The following is a 20,189-nucleotide window of genomic DNA, read 5'->3' as shown; positions in this document are numbered from 1 at the left end:
TGTCAAATTTCTTTGTCAATGATTTGATCAAAGATGTGATCAAATATTCCGTCAAATATATTTGACAAAGATCTTTGACAAAGCGCTAGAAGGGGTATTACACTGTCATATTTTTCGTCAAAGTTCAAGATGGCTGACAACAACAACTTTTATTAACCGCAGCAGTTGTATGTACCACAATTGCACTGTGTGCATATGCGGAAGGGAAGCGGGGAAAAAAAAAAAGGGAAACATACCTGGGTGTTGCCGTGGGTTTTACGACGACACGATAAAAGCATTCAACAAAACTTGTTACATGAGCTTATAGTGAAGGACGTCAAGTCATACATCAATTACTTAAGAATGGATGAGCGTACATTTCTGTATCTGCTCAGTGAAGTGTATCCTCATATCACAAAGCACAACATTCACTTAAGAACTGCTACATCTGCAGAAGACAGGCCCACTGTAACATTCCGATTCCTTGCTACAGGAGAGGGTTAGGTTAGGTCAGGTCTCCAGTCTTCGTAATCTATTTTTGTATTCAGTGTGCCTCACGTTGTAAAGCGCCTCATCAGCTTCATACATCTCTATTAATTTTGTAGTTGTCAGCACACACCAATTGTATTTACCCGCAATGTTTATAAAAGCACTACAGACAACAGAATGCAACGACGCTAGCGCTCCATGTGATAACATGTCACATTGCAGTGAACAGAAGACAAGCGATTTCTTTGATCACATCTACAGCGAGGCCCTAGATTTGATCAAATATTGGACGACATTTGACAAAGTTCCCTATTACACCATCAAATTTCTTTGACAAAGAAATTTGATAGTGTAATACCGCCTAACGAATATTGTTTCACAACAATATGGGCTATTAGGGCTAGGCCATCGTCATCAGTTGCTGGTGAAATTGGGACTAGAATGCACATTTAGTTGGTTTTGTACTCTTAAGAGAATTTTTTTTTGTTCTTAAGGGAAATGAAACTGTGGTGTTCTTTTAATAAATACTGTAGTAGTGTATTCAAATATAAATAATGGTAAGTGACAACAGTGATGTAGATTCTCCACAGACCCCTCAGAAGAAATTGAGGCTGCGTGGGGAGTTGAAAATAAAATGTTTGAAACAAAAGTTCAGAAAGGAATGGTTGACTGATTTATCTTTCAAGGATTGGCTACAACCTGTTAGTGATGATACATATAAAGCTCGGTGTAAAGTTTGTAGATGTGAATTCAGTGCTGAATTGATTGTAGTGAAAAATCAAGCTAAAGGGAAAAAACACTTAAGTGCCGTGAAATGTGTTGGGCCTCTACAAGAGAAACTTGACTTATCATCACAATCAAAATCGTCTGATACATTTGATAAGCAGGGCAAGAGGGCTGAAATATTGCTATGTGGATTTTTGGCAGAACATAACATCTCTATTTATAGAGCCAATCACTTAACAGATGTAATTAAAAGTGCCTTTCCCAATTCTAAAATAGTTGACAACTTGCAGTTGGGTAGAACAAAAGCCACAGGGGTGATAAAGAATGTCATAGGTAAATGTCATTTGGATGAACTGAATGAAGTTTTATGGAGACAAAAGTTCAGTTTCATAATTGATGAATCTGCCGACATTTCCGCTACGAAAATTTGTGTGCGGTATTGTGATGAAGATAGCTCCAAAATACATACTAAATTTTGGCAGTTGTTACAGCTGTTTGACGAGAAAAATGCAGAGGCTGCTCATGAAGGTGTCACCGCTAATCATTTGTACGATCTCGTATGTAAAGCCTTGTCAGTATATAATATTCCTCCTGAAAATTTAGTAGAATTTGCTTCGGATGGGTGCAACACAATGATGGGGAAAGATAATTCTGTTGTTAGTCGAATAATTAGAGATTTTCCTGGTATTTTTATACATAAATGTATATGTCATTCATTGCATCTATGTGCAAGTGAGGCTTGCAAACAATTACCAAGACTATGTGAAGACACAGCAAGGGATACATATTCATTCTTTAACCATAGTTCAAAAAGAATAGCATAGTTTGTGGAATTCCAACAGTTTTGTAATGTCGAACCTCACAAGATACTGCATCCGTCTCAAACAAGATGGTTATCTTTGTTAACTGTTGTTTCACGTATTCTAGAACAATGGAATGCATTGCAATTATTTTTCACTTGCAAGTGGGACGAAGAAAGGCTGTATGCAACTGAACAGTTAGCAAAGGCATTCAGGGATAACTTTGCATGTGTATTTTTTATATTTCTCGGAGTGGATTCTACCGAAATTTGTGTCTCTGAATCAATATTTTCAAAGCGAGAAATTAGTAATTTGCTCTTTGCATGATAGAATGTGCAAAACGTACAAAGAAATCCTTCTCTGCTATATGTCTCCTGATTGTATCAATAAAACAGATTTGACAGACATAGATCCAGCAAACCCAGCCCAACTTGTGCCTTATACGCAAATGTATTCAGGTGTAGGTGTGATGGATTTCATGAGCCAATCTGAAAACATCTCACAAAAATCTAAAGTGACTGATTTCTACTACAGAGTGCAACAGTTTCTTATAGTATCTTGTTGTGAGATAAAAAAGCGGTATGATTTCAACAATTCTGTTCTAAAAATGTTGAGTTGGTTAACACCAGAAATAGCATTGTCAAAAAGTGCTGCAAGGCCATCAACGCTTGTTCCACTTATAAAGTCGGTTCAGAGGATTTCTCCAAAAGACAACATTCTTATGCAAATGATTGATGATCAGTGGAGAGCATTGCCACATGCAGAATTTCCCGAAAATCTACGGTCTAAAGAGGTGGACGAATTTTAGGTGTTCATAAAGAACGCTAGGGACCTTCATGGTAACCAAGAGTTCCTCCAAATAAGAATCTTTGTGCTAGATATATTAGTTTTACCACATTCTAGTGCTGATTGTGAGCAGGTCTTTTCAAAAATGAATCTAATGAAGACACCATCGAGAAATAAGTTACATTCGGGTACAGTCAGCGCAGTAATGCTCTCTTCCCAGCGTGTGAAGAATTGTGTACAATTCGAACCAACCAGTGCAATGATTGCATCAACGAACACGACGAACATGTATGCTAAGAAGAAGGAATCTCATCGGTATAGTGATGCCGATTTCGCCGATGTGGAGTTCGACAAAGATGCTTATTTGGGTGAGTTTAATTATATTATTATTTTCAATTATATCACGTACACAGTGCTACTTTTCGATCGGGGTTAGCGAATTTTCCTTGCGTAAAATCTGTGATGCTTTGCACACTTCCGAGTTTACCCGGTTCTGAACGTATTTTTAGTACTTAGCATCACGATTAGAGACGTTTTGGTTCATAATTAGGAGGTTATATGGATAAAAATTTTAAAAGATGAAAAGACTTTGCCATTCGCGATTGAAAACAAATATGATGTACGTCATATTATCAGCATTATTGGTTTTTTTTCCCCCCCATGAACCATGGACCTTGCCGTTGGCGGGGAGGCTTGCATGCCCCAGCGATACAGATGGCCGTGCCGTAGGTGCAACCACAACGGAGGGGTATTCGTTGAGAGGCCAGACAAACATGTGGTTCCTGAAGAGGAGTAGCAGCCTTTTCAGTAGTTGCAGGGGCAACAGTCTGGATGATTGACTGATCTGGCCTTGTAACATTAACCAAAACGGCCTTGCTGTGCTGGTACTGCGAACGGCTGAAAGCAAGGGGAAACTACAACCGTAATTTTTCCCGAGGATATGCAGCTTTACTGTATGACTAAATGATGATGGCGTCCATTGGGTAAAATATTCCGGAGGTAAAATAATCCCCCATTCGGATCTCCGGGCGGGGACTACTCCGAAGGACTCGTTATCAGGAGAAAGAAAACTGGTGTTCTATGGGTCGGAGCGTGGAATGTCAGATCCCTTAATCGGGCAGGTAGGTTAGAAAATTTAAAAAGGGAAATGGATAGGTTAAAGTTAGATATAGTGGGAATTAGTGAAGTTCGGTGGCAGGAGGAACAAGACTTTTGGTCAGGTGATTACAGGGTTATAAATACAAAATCAAATAGAGGTAATGCAGGAGTAGGTTTAATAATGAATAAAAAAATAGGAGTGCGGGTTAGCTACTACAAACAGCATAGTGAACGCATTATTGTGGCCAAGATAGACACAAAGCCCATGCCTACTACAGTAGTACAAGTTTATATGCCAAGTAGCTCTGCAGATGATGAAGAAATAGATGAAATGTATGACGAGATAAAAGAAATTATTCAGGTAGTGAAGGGAGACGAAAATTTAATAGTCATGGGTGACTGGAATTCGTCAGTAGGAAAAGGGAGAGAAGGAAACATAGTAGGTGAATATGGATTGGGGGGAAGGAATGAAAGAGGAAGCTGCCTTGTAGAATTTTGCACAGAGCATAACTTAATCATAGCTAACACTTGGTTCAAGAATCATAAAAGAAGGTTGTATGCCTGGAAGAATCCTGGAGATACTAAAAGGTATCAGATAGATTATATAATGGTAAGACAGAGATTTAGGAACCAGGTTTTAAATTGTAAGACATTTCCAGGGGCAGATGTGGATTCTGAACACAATCTATTGGTAATGAACTGCGGATTGAAACTGAAGAAACTGCAAAAAGCTGGGAATTTAAGGAGATGGGACCTGGATAAACTGAAAGAACCAGAGGTTGTACAGAGTTTCAGGGAGAGCATAAGGAAACAATTGACAGGAATGGGGGAAAGAAATACCATAGAAGAAGAATGGGTAGCTCTGAGGGATGAAGTAGTGAAGGCAGCGGACGATCAAGTAGGTAAAAAGATGAGGGCTCGTAGAAATCCTTGGGTAACGGAAGAAATACTGAATTTAATTGATGAAAGGAGAAAATATAAAAATGCAGTAAATGAAGCATGCAAAAAGGAATACAAACGTCTCAAAAATGAGATCGACAGGAAGTGCAAAATGGCTAAGCAGGGATGGCTAGAGGACAAATGTAAGGATGTAGAGGCTTATCTCACTAGGGGTAAGATAGATACTGCCTACAGAAAAATTAAAGAGACCTTTGGAGAGAAGAGAACCACTTGTATGAATATCAAGAGCTCAGATGGAAACCCAGTTCTGAGCAAAGAAGGGAAGGCAGAATGGTGGAAGGAGTATATAGAGGGTTTATACAAGGGCGATGTACTTGAGGACAATATTATGGAAATGGAAGAGGATGTAGATGAGTACGAAATGGGAGATAAGATACTGCGTGAAGAGTTTGACAGAGCACTGAAAGACCTGAGTCGAAACAAGGCCCCGGGAGTAGACAACATTCCATTAGAACTACTGATGGCCTCGGGAGAGCCAGTCATGACAAAACTCTACCATCTGGTGAGCACGATGTATGAGACAGGTGAAATACCCTCAGACTTCAAGAAGAATATAATAATTCCAATCCCAAAGAAAGCAGGTGTTGACAGATGTGAAAATTACCGAACTATCAGTTTAATAAGTCACAGCTGGAAAATACAAACGCGAATTCTTTACAGACGAATGGAAAAACTGGTAGAAGCCGACCTCGGGGAAGATCACTTTGGATTCCGTAGAAATGTTGGAACACGTGAGGCAATACTGACCTTACGACTTATCTTAGAAGAAAGATTAAGAAAAGGCAAACCTACGTTTCTAGCATTTGTAGACTTAGAGAAAGCTTTTGACAATGTTAACTGGAATACTCTCTTTCAAATTCTGAAGGTGGCAGGGGTAAAATACAGGGAGCGAAAGGCTATTTACAAATTGTACAGTAACCAGATGGCAGTTATAAGAGTCGAGGGGCATGAAAGGGAAGCAGTGGTTGGGAAAGGAGTGAGACAGGGTTGTAGCCTCCCCCTGATGTTATTCAATCTGTATATTGAGCAAGCAGTAAAGGAAACAAAAGAAAAATTCGGAGTAGGTATTAAAATTCATGGAGAAGAAGTAAAAACTTTGAGGTTCGCCGATGACATTGTAATTCTGTCAGAGACAGCAAAGGACTTGGAAGAGCAGTTGAACGGAATGGACAGTGTCTTGAAAGGAGGATATAAGATGAACATCAACAAAAGCAAAACGAGGATAATGGAATGTAGTCAAATTTTATCGGGTGATGCTGAGGGAATTAGATTAGGAAATGAGACACTTAAAGTAGTAAAGGAGTTTTGCTATTTAGGGAGTAAAATAACTGATGATGGTCGAAGTAGAGAGGATATAAAATGTAGACTGGCAATGGGAAGGAAAGCGTTTCTGAAGAAGAGAAATTTGTTAACATCGAGTATAGATTTAAGTGTCAGGAAGTCGTTTCTGAAAGTATTTGAATGGAGTGTAGCCATGTATGGAAGTGAAACACGGACGATAACTAGTTTGGACAAGAAGAGAGTAGAAGCTTTAGAAATGTGGTGCTACAGAAGAATGCTGAAGATAAGGTGGGTAGATCACGTAACTAATGAGGAGGTATTGAATAGGATTGGGGAGAAGAGAAGTTTGTGGCACAACTTGACTAGAAGAAGGGATCGGTTGATACGACATGTTTTGAGGCATCAAGGGATCACAAATTTAGCATGGAGGGCAGAGTGGAGGATAAAAATCGGAGAGGGAGACCAAGAGATGAATACACTGAGCAGATTCAGAAGGATGTAGGTTGCAGTAGGTACTAGGAGATGATGAGGCTTGCACAGGATAGAGTAGCATGGAGAGCTGCATCAAACCAGTCTTAGGACTGAAGACCACAACAACAACAACATTGTTTTTTTTAAGATTATCAATATACGATAATTGTAGATAAAATATGATAATTTTAAATACAAAATGCCACAGTTTGATCTTCTGGGGTTGACAACGCTGCCAGTCGCGAACTATTATGCGCAAGACTAATATAACCTAGAGGATGCTAAGTTCACCCAACCTGGATATGATGTGACGTCATTATGACGTATACACGCTTTAGTCGATTAACGCACCTATCGACTTTTATGAACGTTCGAGATTCTAAACTGTCGTCAGCTAGTGGTTTGTTTTGACACTTGCGATTCTGAAAACAGCTCAGTGTGGCAGCATATATGTCTTTCGCCAAAATAAAAGAGCTGGATATTAATAGAAATATTCCTGACCGTGGCCTTGAAAACACCACGTAAAAAAGTGAAGTCTTCTTATGTCCCGACCAGATTAGATTGTGTGATTGTTGTATTGAATGCTTACGCCGAAAATAATATTTGTTTATTATCAACATTTTAGTATGGTTTCATACAATTGGACTTGTCAGTACATATTAGATTGTAGCAGCATACTCTTGCTGACTTTTTTTTCTTAATTTATATAGCTGAAAGAGAACTCGTGCAAGTTTTTTAGGTATGTAATTTGTATGTCCATCCCAAGATAGTCTTTTATCGACCATAATTCCACGTAATTTTACACTCGGACCGCAGAGACAGGTACCTTAGTGTCCAGTAATGACTGATGTGTAGAATGATTGAATTTCGAACTTAAACAGAAAAATATGAAGCATTGTTGAAGAAAAGTCGTCGACCGGGAATGAAATAAGAGGGGAAGTGGATTTCTCAATGTAATCTCAACCAAAGGTTAGTGTCAAGTACTGATTGACGTATGAAATGATTGAATGCAGTGTCAAAGCATTCCATGGTGGTAAGCTTTTCTCTCATTAGTCTCTCGAATGCTGAACACATAATTAGAGACAAGCAAACGAAAAACAACGCACAGGACAAACAGAGTACAATACACGATTTAAACGCAAGGAACGCTAAACACATTTCAACGAATGCCGCAGAGCACAGCGCTACCCTGTCACAATCTCTCGAAAGTTCACAAAAGTCGAATAGTCGATATACGGTTTCTATCGTTTTCGATGTAGCGTGTATACGTCATAAAGACGTCACATCGTATCCAAGTCCGGTGAACTTATCATCCTCCATATGACCTTGACTGCGTAACAACTGACTCTCAGCGGTTACAGTAACTGCAATGTTCCTTTACTAAACAATTAACAACAATGCTGTGAATAAAATGGCTCTTTTCTGTGCATAAGAATGTTGTTTACTTTTAAACTATTCGTTGCAACACGGGTCAGAACGACCACAAATTGAAATTTTGAAACATAGCGAAAAAAAAGAAATATCGTTGCTTTTAAAAACATTAAGTTAAATCGCCACGCCAAGATGAAGACTGTGAAGATAGTAACAATGTTAAAGTGTGTCAAAGTTTTTAGAAGATACTACTAGCTAATGAAGTATCGCTTCTGTGGAAACAGTTGGCCCCAGTGGCAACTTATATAATCACTGGTGTGATTGCGCGATCCGTGATGTTATTGTAGCAGGAGATACGGAAAGAGCAAATATGAAGTGCGTGTTTCCGTGTTGTTAGCAGTGACAGGGGAATATCTGGCAGCTTATGGCAAAATGGTGTGCCCGAAAATTAATACCAACATTCTAGTGCTCCCCGTGCAAAATTTCATCATCTTTTGCGAAGCGAGATAAACAACCGATGTTGTGTGACAGTATGGTCAACTATCAGCTGATAGGATATCAGTAGACGGAAGTGGTACTTCGAGATCAGTGTTTTTTAGGTTAGTGTTTTCTTTGAACAGTTTTTACAGTTATTGTTATAGGTTACTGTTTTCTTTGATCAAGTTTGACAGTTATTGTTGGATTTTGTGTTTTGACTGAAATTTTGACAGTTCTGTAGTCGAGGGCTATAGAAAACACTAAGGAATTTTTCTTCATTTCTTTCTTAGAAGCGAACCTATAAATTATTTTAAATTTGTATTTATAGATAAACTAGATTTGGCTATTGTCATTCTGTAAATATCACCAGTGCCGAGAAAAATATGGCATTCAGAGTTGCAACAACAATAAAAGTAGACGGCAAAGATAGCGCAGTGTTGACAACGTTCTATGACAGTTGATTAGAGTTATATGAGAAACACTTTGATCCGTTGCAATCTTTTTGTAAAAGTAGCATGCAGAGTGTTAAGAAGTACCTTGATATGGTGAAGAGATAAGACATACACCGGATGTCATTATCAGAGCACGTGTATTTAAGTTACAATCTTATGGTTAAAGAAATTTATACAATGATAATAGACACAATATTGGCTACTTTACAGCTTCGTTGTGTTCACTGTCAAACTGTAAGTTCCGATTTTTCATTGAATGCTTGCTGCTCCATTGTTTTCCTTATTTAGTAATCATGAGCAGGAAATTTACAGTATGTTTAAAAACTTGTGCCGGCCGCCTGCCCCCCCCCCCCCCCCCCCCTATATTGTTGGGCTGGTAATGTAGATCAGAACGTAAATAATTCACACCCTAAATCATGATTTTACTAATTGAAATAAATAATTAGAAATAACAGACTTTAATGGCGAGATTTTGCATTCAGCCCCCCCCGTCCATCACCACCACCACTTGGCGAAAGATACCCCTTTAAATAACATTTTAATGTTTTTCGGACATGAAGTGTAAATTTCCTCCAGGAGAACTTGTATTTCATAATACTCTCAGTAATAAGGCAATGTGTTTGATCTATTAAAGCCCAGTAATCTTATATTTTATTTTTTATATGAATGAAAGGCACTTCAACAACATAAAATTTTTATTATTTGCAACATAGAAGGATATTTTATCCTAAACGGCTAATGAATGAAAATAAACATAAACAATTCCTTACTCAGTCTTTCAACATTGGCAGTGGTTATGAAATAAAAAAATGCCAAAGCACACAGCGGTTGTGTTAATATGCAAAACTAAACAATGCCTACATATGCATATTATGGTACATGTGAATAATTTACCTAAATGCTATATACTTTGAGCGAAATTGCTTCGTTCTTGACGTTTCAGCAAGTCAAGTGGTAGGTGCCATTGGCCATGCAGTTGGAGTTCTTTTTCAAAATGCCATGTGCGTGCTGAGTTCCCTGTTTTGTAGTACATCAAGCATTTCGTGAAGAATTAGTGGCTTCAGTGCAACAACACTGCCCCTGCCACTGCAGACTGTCAATCATCAAGTAATTTTATCAGAGTATAGGTTGTCTTAAAGCCACACACAAGAATGTTGTTATTGGGCAACTTTGCACGACATTTGTTAGGAAAACAGTTTGTGTGGATTCTTATTTTGTTGGATATGAAAATTCGTTGCAACACTATTATTGTTATTTATGATTAATTGACTATGGTATGCCTAGCAGCTGAATTGCTTGATTACACAGTTTACAGGCGCTTGCACTTCATTGCTGTTCTCAAATTTTAGTAGAACTCAAGTGTTGTTGGCATCTTAATATGTACTGACATCATGAATGTAGAGTAGGAAGAGAAGGGGCTTCATATTGGAGCCTGGGTGAGGGCACCAAATTTGATTGTACCCACATTTGACAGTACCAGAACTTCACTGGTTGCTTTGCACTTTTGATCACTGCCCTTTAGATATCTAAAAATAAGTCTCGATACACTAAATAAAATAATTGGCCTGTAGTTGTTCATGTCAATCTCAACTCCCCCTCCCCCCATCTCCACCCCCCTCACTTTCGTGTACATGGGAATGATTTTTTGTGTTTTTGAAGTGCCTGAAGGGAAAACTGAGTCGAATAAGAATTTTGGTGCGGTTTTTATACCATGCTCACATTTCTTCAGAATTTTTACTGGAATGCCATCAGTGCCAGCTGACTAAGAGTTTTTTCATCCTTTTATTGGTTGGTAATGGTGTACACTTAATTAGATCTGATTTAAGCCATTGTTCTGATGTGCGTTAGTAGGGGAGAATGGGGATACTTGAGCCACACGTGTTTTCTCATCTGTGGGTCAATTTATTTTTCCCCAAGTGGAATCACTGGTTTGTTTTCATTAGCATTTTACAAAGGAAAAACCATCAGTTGTCTTGGAGCAAGGTAGAAGTTATGCTGTCTATGGTTTTTGACGTCTGCAGCAAATAATCTGCAGTAAATAATTAGATAACTGATATCCAATTTTTGTTTGGTGCAATTTTTTATGTTTAACCAAAAGAAAAGAAAGGAATACCGTGTTTAACATCCCGTTGAGAACGAGGTCATTAGAGACTAAGCACAAGCTCATACGGTGTCAAGGGTGGGGAAGGAAATCTGCTGTGCCCTTTCGAAGAAGCTATCCCAGCATTTGCCTGGAGCAATTTAGGGGAATCGTGGAAAACCTAAATATGGATGGTCAGAAGTGGATTTGAACCATCATCCTCCTGAATATGAGTCTGACGTTCAAACAACTGTGCCACATCACTTAGTTTAACCAAAATAAACTTAATGATGAAATGATTGCAGTTTGAACCTTATTTTTGTTCTATAACAGTTTGATTAGGTGAATACATTATGTGGAAATAGCCACTTGAAGAAAAATGGTGAAGATAAGGATACTAATGATATGCAGGTTAGGGATAGTTGAGTTGTGGCATAACAATCCGTGCACTAAAATTATGTTTGTAGGTACATTTTGTAGGGAAAATATTTTTTCTTATAAGCAGTTTTATAAAACTGTTACTACAAAAACATGTTTGTAAAAGCTTTTAAGCAGTTACATACCATTTAAAAGGACAATTTGCTAGTATATAAGACTTGCCCATTATCTTTCACAACTGTGCGTATTTGCTGCGTGCAAATATTTTCACTGATCAGTTTCTGAGTTCATATGTAACTGATAGGGCACTGACAGACACATGTCCCTGTGAAAAGTTCAGGGTGTGGCAGCCTTCATCGAAGGTTATTAAAAACACACCATCAGGCAGTAACTGTAATTTATTTATTACCTCTTATGTCAATTGATAGTTAATGATATGTGTAAGTCAATGTCCATTGCGTGGATTACTTTTTGAATGTGACTCCTGTCAAATGATGCTCCCTCTGCACAACACATTCATCTAGGTGGCGTCGGAAGCTTTCCTCAACTCGGCGTAATGTATTCCCTGGAACATTGCCGACGGCAGTTCTGATGCGATCCTAGGGAATGGTGGCACAACCTTTTGAAACATTTCTTGCTTCAGGTAGCCCCAAAGGAAAAAGTCGGCACACGAAAGGTCAGGTGAGTGAGGTGGCCAGGAAATGTCACTGAAACGGAAAATTACTCTACCGGGAAATGTCTGTCGCGAGAAATCTGTGCAAATTCTGGCTATATGCGAGGTCGCTCCATCTGGTTGAAACCGTAATTGTTCCACATCCCCGTCAGCTGTACCTAATTGAGGAGGATGGAAGTCTTGCAGTATCTTGAGGTAGCACTCAATGGTGACTGTTACAGGCACACCACTGTCACCCACAAAGAAGTCAGGGGCCAGTAATCCCAAGGAAGCAACTCCACACAACACCGTGACACGAGAACTGTGCAAGGGCTCGATGTACAGTTCGTGTGGGTTTACTTCACTCCAATAACTCGTACTCTGTTTATTCACTGAACCACATAACTTGAAATGAGCTTCATCTGACATCAGGACGGTGTGCAACATTTGTGGATTTTGGCGAAGGAGATCGTGAACGGTTAAGCAGGACGTTTCACGTGAAACCCAATCGCGAGGCCTAATTTCCTGAACAATCTGCAGCTTATATGGGTGAAAATGGAGATCTCCGTGCAGTATTCTCCCGATCGAGCGATCGAATGTACGCGCAGTTTGTGCACGACAATGAGCAGATCTTTTTGGGCTAGGCAATAGTGGAGCACGAACTTTTTCCACAGCTTCTGGTGTCTGCACAGTTCTTTCACTTCTTCCCGGTTTGCCATTGCAAACAGAACCTGTTGTTCGAAATGCATCTCACGATGGTCCATCTGTCGGGAACTTTCCAGTGACGTCCCGAGTTGAAATGTTGCCGAAATAGATGCTGGGTAGCAATGACGGAGTCGTTATTCTCAAAATAGCTTTCAACAGCAAAGCCACAATGCTGTGCACTCCACTGCTCCATATCACTGTCACACTCAAAATGGCAGCTCATTAATACACGAATGTGGCACAAGCTGGCGCGCATTCCTGCAGTACATCATTGTACTACGCTAGTAAATTTATGCTGTGAACACTGCCGCAGCCTGTACTGGCGCTTCTTTAAATAACCGAAAAGATATTGAGCAGATGGACACTGGTGAGAGTGGGCTTATGCCTGCTGTTGCTTTAAGTTCTACATTGAAGATTTGTACAGAGACCTTAACAAGTGAAGGTGGTGTTTCAACAGAAACCCTAAAGCCTTGTCTCATTTGGCTAAAGGTGATAGGAAAAGAGCTAAATCGTCAATTTGAAGTCTACTCCAAAAAAGCTACAAATTGAGAAATCTCTTCTGGAAAGAGCAGAAAAACCTAAAAACAGACAGGAAAAGTCAACAAACATTGACCTGCACAAAAACAACGAATGTTCAAGGCACAGAATCTCCCACAGATAACCAAAATGAAGATATCTGATACAAAATCTGACAATTTTTCAACAGAAAGCATGAGCTCATCCATGACACAGAATGATCAGAGTGACAGTGAAGATGCAGTTGTGGACAGGAAGCCAAGCATTAATGATTTGTTGTTGGTTAAATTGGAGGGGGAAATAATGTTAACCAGTATGTTGGAAAATTTATTAATATAGGTGAGAAATGAATGAATGTTAAGTGTGTAAGAACTGCAGACTATGCTTAAATTGGAGGATTCCAAACGGAGACGCCACTGTTGTTGGTAAAATAAAAATGATTCTTCAGCCTGCCATCATCAATACCAAAAATCATTGTGTAACTAGATTGTCTCTCATAACTAATTTTTAAGGACATTGTTTCTTGGAGTTTAAATTCTTAACATCATAATGTTGTTACTATGAGATTTTAAATACTAAAAAAAACTGTTTTGGCAATCGAATGGTGATTTAAGTATCGTATTTTTCAGCTCAGCTATCTCTATCATTGGGATCCCTGAGCCATAATGCGAAGCATTTTTGTAAACAATTTTTTCTTGTTTACATATTTTTCTATTTGTGTTTTTGAAATACATGGTTTAATGACAAAATGCAAGGTTTATCACAACAGTATTACTTTTGTTTACGCATATAGCAAAAAATTAAAATAATTAAGAAACGAAAATGTGGCTCAAATATCCCCATTCTCTCCTATTTCGTAAACCTTCAAATTCACCACTTGTATTAGTCAGAGATTAAACATTGTTGGTTACATGTTGGTTTCCTTTGTGCCGTGTACTGTGATGATTTCAAACTTGTATTTATCTGTTTTAAGTTGCATGTGTGGAACTGTTTCCAATAATAGTGTTCATTCAGTGTTTCTGTAGGAACATGAAAGAAGGTTGTATACATGGAAGAAGCCTGGAGATATTAGAAGGTATCAGATAGAGATTCGGGAACCAGGTTTTAAATTGTAAGACATTTCCAGGGGCAGATGTGGACTCTGACCACAATCTGTTGGTTATGAACTGTAGATTAAAACTGAAGAAACTGCAAAAAGGTGGGAATTTGAGGAGATGGGACCTGGATAAACTGAAAAACCAGAGGTTGTAGAGAGCTTCAGGGAGAGCATTAGGGAACAATTGACAAGAATTGGGGAAAGAAATAGAGTAGAAGAAGAATGGGTAGCTTTGAGAGATGAAATAGTGAAAGTAGCAGAGATCAAGTTGCTAAAAAGACGAGGTCTAATAGAAAACTTGGGTAACAGAAGAGATATTGAATTTACAATGAAATGAACACCCTTAGCTGCTTACAGGCATTGACATACGTCAACGGGGACAGATGAAAATGTGAGCCCCGACCGGGACTCGAACCCGGGATCTCCTGCTTACATGGCAGATGCTCTATCCATCTGAGCCTCCGAGGACACAGAGGATAGCGCAACTGCAGGGATTTATCTCTGGCACGCCTCGTGTGAAACCTACATTCTCAATGTATTGTCCCGCATTCATTGTGCCAGAGATAAATCCCAGGTGTTGCGCTATCCTCTGTGTCCTCGGTGGCTCAGATGGATAGAGTGTCTGCCATGTAAGCAGGAGATCCCGGGTTCGAGTCCCGGTCGGGGCACACATTTTCATCTGTCCCCATTGACGTATGTCAACGCCTGTAAGCGGCTAAGAGTGTTCATAACATTTCATTGTAATTTCATTCTAACGAACTGCATGGTCACTGATGATATCTGTTCTTTTGGGACATATGGAACATTAAAGAGACCTTTGGAGAAAGGAGAACAATTTGCATGAATATCAAGAGCTCAGATGGAAACCTAGTTCTAAGCAAAGAAGGGAAAGCAGAAAGGTGGAAGGAGTATATAGAGGGTCTATACAAGGGCGACGTTCTTGAGGACAATAATACAGAAATGGAAGATAATGTAGATGAAGATGAAATACGAGGTATGATACTGTGTGAAGAGTTTGACAGAGCACTGAAAGACCTAAGTCGAAACAAGGCCCCGGGAGCAGACAACATTGCATTAGAACTACTGACATCCTTGGGATAGCCAGGCCTAAAAAAACTATACCATCTGGTGAGCAAGATGTATGAGACAGGCGAAATACCCTCAGACTTCAAGAAGAATATAATAATTCCAATTCAAAGAAAGCAGGTGTTGACAGATGTGAAAATTACCGAACTATCAGTTTAATAAGCCATGGCTGCAAAATACTAACATGAATTCTTTACAGACGAATGGAAAAACTGGTAGAAGCCGACCTCGGGGAAGATCAGTTTGGATTCCGTAGAAATGTTGGAACATGTGAGACAATAATGAGCCTACAACTTATCTTAGAAAATAGATCAAGGAAAGGCAAACCTACGTTTCTAGCATTTGTAGACTTAGAGAAAGCTTTTGACAATGTTGACTGGAATACTCTTTCAAATTCTGAAGGTGTCAGGGGTCAAATACAGGGAGTGAAAGGCTATTTACAATTTGTACAGAAACCAGATGGCAGTTATAAGAGTCAAGGGGCATGAAAGGGAAGCAGTGGTTGGGAAGGGAATGAGACAGGGTTGTAGCCTCTCTCCGATGTTATACAATCTGCATATTGAGGAAACAGTAAAGGAAACAAAAGAAAAATTCGGAGTAGGAATTAAAATCCATGGAGAAGAAATAAAAACTTTGAGGTTCACCGATGACATTGAAATCCTGCCAGAGACAGCAAAGGACCTGGAAGAGCAGCTGAATGGAATGAACAGTGTTTTGAAAGGAGGATATAAGATGAACATCAACAAAAGCAAAACGATGATAATAGAATGTAGTTGAATTAAATCGGGTGATGCCAAGGGAATTAGATTAGGAAATGAGACACATAAAGTAGTAAATGAGTTTTACTATTTGGGAAGCAAAATAATTGATGGTCGAAGTAGAGAGGATATAAAATGTAGACTGGCAATGGCAAGGAGAGCATTTCTGAAGAAGAGAAATTTAACATGGAGTATAGATTTAAGTGTCAAGAAGTTGTTTCTGAAAGTATTTGTATGGAGTGTAGCCATGTATGGAAGTGAAACATGGACGATAAATAGTTTGGACAGGAAGAGAATAGAAGCTTTCGAAATGTGATGCTACAGAAGAATGCTGAAGATTAGATGGGTAGATCACACAACTAATGAGGAGGTATTGAATAGAATTGGGGAGAAGAGAAGTTTGTGGCACAACTTGACTAGAAGAAGGGACTGGTTGGTAGGACATGTTCTGAGGCATCAAGGGATCACAAATTTAGCATTGGAGGGCAGCATGGAGGGTAAAAATCATAGAGGGAGACGAAGAGATGAATACACTAAACAGATTCAGAAGGATGTAGGTTGCAGTAAGTACTGGGGGATGAAGCAGCTTGCAGAGGATAGAGTAGCATGGAGAGCTGCATCGAACCAGTCTCAGGACTGAAGACCACAACAACAACAGGTGAAATGAAATTTGTGGTATCAGGTTTTTGAGCTGTGTGGGATCCTGGTATTGGTGTCTTCATTTGAGCTGTATAGGTCAAATGAAATATTAGATTCCAGTTGCGTGTTTTTTATATTTTTTGTTCAGTGTATTCTCAAGGATTTCATCACCCCTTGCCCCTTTTTTGTATTTGTTTGGAATGATAACATTGTTGTTATTTATTTTTTTTTAGTTTTAAATTGTCTCCACCCAAAACACCCCTAAGTCCTGTAGTTGTCGCAGTAGTTTATTGACCAACTTCAATATTTTGTATTTGTTTGTGGGCACTTGACCCGTCTTGTGGTTGCCACCTTGAATACGCTCGAAACGCCAGTGACTGCCGTGATGATGATGCCGTAGGTCAAAGCAAGGGGGCGGGATCAGACTGCAGTACATTGCAATACTGTTACTAAGTGTAATTTTATTTGTGTTCTTTATCATGTTGTTTTTCTTAACAGTGGGAAATACGCTACCTATCAAAGTCAGTAAGTAACATTTCTTCATCCAAAGACATGCCCAATTCACACAGTGTTGCAGTTAGACACCAGCTTTTTACTACTCCTACTACTCTATGCTTTGCTTTAATGTAAGTTTAAAGGCACACTTCAGTGCTTGTGTGATGTTCCCAACTTTTTGTTGTAATGTGAATCTTCACTACCGAGTGCACATTGGAGTGGACATGGCTTCAGCCTGTTTAAAACAAAGCATCCACCCTCCCTCAATCAAGCAATGAGGAATAAAAATGGTGTAATACACTGATTGTAGGCTTTGACGCATCATAAGCTCTCGGTGAATGAGGCTTTGTGGCATTCGATGGCTGGATGGTACGGATTGATGAAGCTGATGCTTCTGAGCTTTTTGGAAATGGAAGGTCGTCAGAAGTCAAGAGGAGGATACTGCATTCTGGTGTCCCGTATCCAGCCAATGCCAGGCTGAGACTAGTGTGGTACTTCTCCGTTGTTGTGGAAAAACAACCGTACCTGTACGTAGGCTCCAATCGTGAATGTGTCACACCACTTCCAAAGGTATTTTAAAGCTACTGCCAACTCTTTCCCTGGGCAGTGAACTTGCTTTAACTGTTCTAGTGTTTCGTTGATAGCTAATGGAGATTATTTTAAGGATGGGTCTCAGGCACTCGTCTGCGATCATTTTAGAAGAGGTGTCGATGAGGTAATTGTGAGGCGTGCTCGTACTGAATGTTCGTACTCGTCACATCAGGAATGTTTCCAAAGTGATATTGCAAAAATTTGGTGCATCTCTCCAGTTAAAACTTGTGGACTGAGAGTCCGTGGTCCGTGGATAAAACTGCTTCCTGGCGTTTCATCTCAGACTGCAGGAGACGTATTCTGAGGTAAAATGGCTTCTTCTACTAAGGCTTGAGGGGCTCTTGCATTCATAGAGTGCATAGAGGACTTTGGAGTGATATAGAATTTTATTGAGATAACTCACAGAATTGTTAGACATGTCATTTTGTAGCAAACAATCTCACTTCACTTAAAAGTGTCGAGTGTCTTTCTGGTTCAGTGTGACAACCAGTTTTGATATGACAGACATCCCATTGGTAATCAGTTTCTTCCCAAACACATCATAGCTAATTGGTCATAACTTGTGCAATGGCAGCGCAGATTCCAATTTGCGTATCGGCTAAATTGTTTGGTAAAGGAGAACTTATACACAGTCTTTAATGAAACCCCAGAGAAAGAAATCCAGTGGTGTCAAGTCTGGGGAGCGAGACGACCGTGCGATCGGTCCTCCGTCGACAGTCGATCGACGGGGAGAGCAATTACCGAGGAAACCTCGAACGTCTGTGAGGAAATGAGGTGGTGCACTGTCTTGCTGGTGGCGACCGTCCCATCTCGGTCATCTTCGTTGATCTGTGGATTAAAAAGTTTTCAGCATATTCAGATACACAATACCAGTGACAGTTTTTTCCACAAAGAAGGGAGGGCCATACACTTTGTGTTTGTTAAGGGCGCAAAATACATTAACTTTGGGGCTGTAAGGAATGTGTTCCAGGACTGCGTGTGGATTTTCGCTGCCGCATATTTTGCAGTTTTGGATGTTCACCGTGTCACCGATACGTAGTGTCGACTTGTCACCGAACATTATTGTGTTCGGGAATGTCTCGTCTTCCTGTATCCTATGTAACATTTTCACACACAGTTCCCCACGAGCAACCTTATCTACGTCACTTACGAGCTGTGCCATTGTGAATCTGTACAGTTTCAGGTGTAGGCGTCCACGCATTACTCGCCGAACAGTCTTTTGTGAGACACGTGTTGTGTCAATTCTTGTGGACTGCGGGCAAAGCTCTACCTAACCCATTCGACATAATCGATGACACTCGTGTGACGTGGCTATATATCGTGTCATAGTGAACGACCCGCCTGAACAAAGTTCTTGTGCAGAGAGTAAATGTCAGGGGTGCTCAGAGGTTCTTTAGCATATCCGGTGCAAAATTAACACTCTAACAATTGTCGCAGAGTTCGCTCCGTCTAACTGAAACACGAAGCGAGCGTACTCTGCACTGGTCAAAGTAGCCATTTTAACCGTGCTTACGCTGGTGCTCCTGGTGGCGGAATGGAGTACTGATGCGCTATGTGAATCAGACTTGATGTTGAAACTTCCTGGCGATTAAAACTGGGTGCCGGACCGAGACTCGAACTCGGGACCTTGCCCGCGAAAGGCAAAGATCTCGAGTTTGAGTTTCGGTCCGGCACACAGTTTTAATCTGCCAGGAAGTTTCATATCGGCGCACACTCCGCTGTAGAGTGAAAATTTCATTCTAGACTTGATGTTGTTTGCTTCAGAATGACACATCTACTGATTCTGTAAGTTGTCTCAAAATATTTCCGATTCATTCCAAAGTCGTAAAGTCCGTTCGACTCCCCACGATTGTCGACCACGACCTCTCGGTTCGGAAATTGTAACTGGAGAAGATGCTGGCTGTTAAAGCCTACATTATTCGGTGCACCCGTTCAGTGTCCCAGGTAGCAGCTGTCGCCGTGTCCCGCACCGGGTGGCAGGCAGGCGGTCCGGCCGTGCGGGAGAAAATGAGTGCGGAGGCCGGCACCGCTCACGCGGGCGGCTGCGCCGAGCGTCCCGAAACGCCCGGTGCGGAGGTGCAGTGCCCGCAGCAGTATGCCGTGCAGGTGGCGCTCGTCACGATGAAGGAGCGCTGCCAGAAGCTGCAGGAGCGCCTCATCTCGCTCGAGAAGGAGAACGCCACCCTCAGGGCCTCGTCCGCTGCCGCCGACGGCAGCCCGAGTGCCAGCAGTGGCGCCCCCGCGTCTGCCGTGGAGGCGAAGCTTCGAGAAAAGGTGTGTGGAGATGAGTGTAGTCGCTACTT

The 20,189-nt window shown here is 40.4% G+C and overlaps 1 protein-coding gene and 1 non-coding gene across 3 annotated transcripts in view; both read left to right on the top strand.

Annotated features, from left to right (window-relative positions):
- Positions 1-8,265: 8,265 nt before the first annotated feature.
- Positions 8,266-20,189, top strand: part of LOC126428315 (protein spindle-F) — a 147,875-nt gene continuing 135,951 nt past the window's right edge. For both annotated transcript variants that reach the window (XM_050090249.1, XM_050090248.1), the window contains exons 1-2: positions 8,266-8,560; positions 19,823-20,160. In XM_050090249.1, coding sequence (XP_049946206.1) covers positions 19,894-20,160 — 267 coding nt within the window. In that variant the 5' untranslated portion in view covers positions 8,266-8,560; positions 19,823-19,893. The remainder of the gene's footprint in view (positions 8,561-19,822; positions 20,161-20,189) is intronic.
- Trnat-ugu (transfer RNA threonine (anticodon UGU)) lies at positions 14,912-14,985 on the top strand. Its single transcript has one exon. It is a non-coding gene; the product is annotated as a tRNA-Thr (tRNA).

Source organism: Schistocerca serialis, chromosome 12, assembly GCF_023864345.2.
Source record: "Schistocerca serialis cubense isolate TAMUIC-IGC-003099 chromosome 12, iqSchSeri2.2, whole genome shotgun sequence".
NCBI lineage: Eukaryota > Metazoa > Arthropoda > Insecta > Orthoptera > Acrididae > Schistocerca > Schistocerca serialis.
Note: the sequence above shows the minus strand (reverse complement) of the source record. Positions and strands in the feature narration are given on the sequence as shown.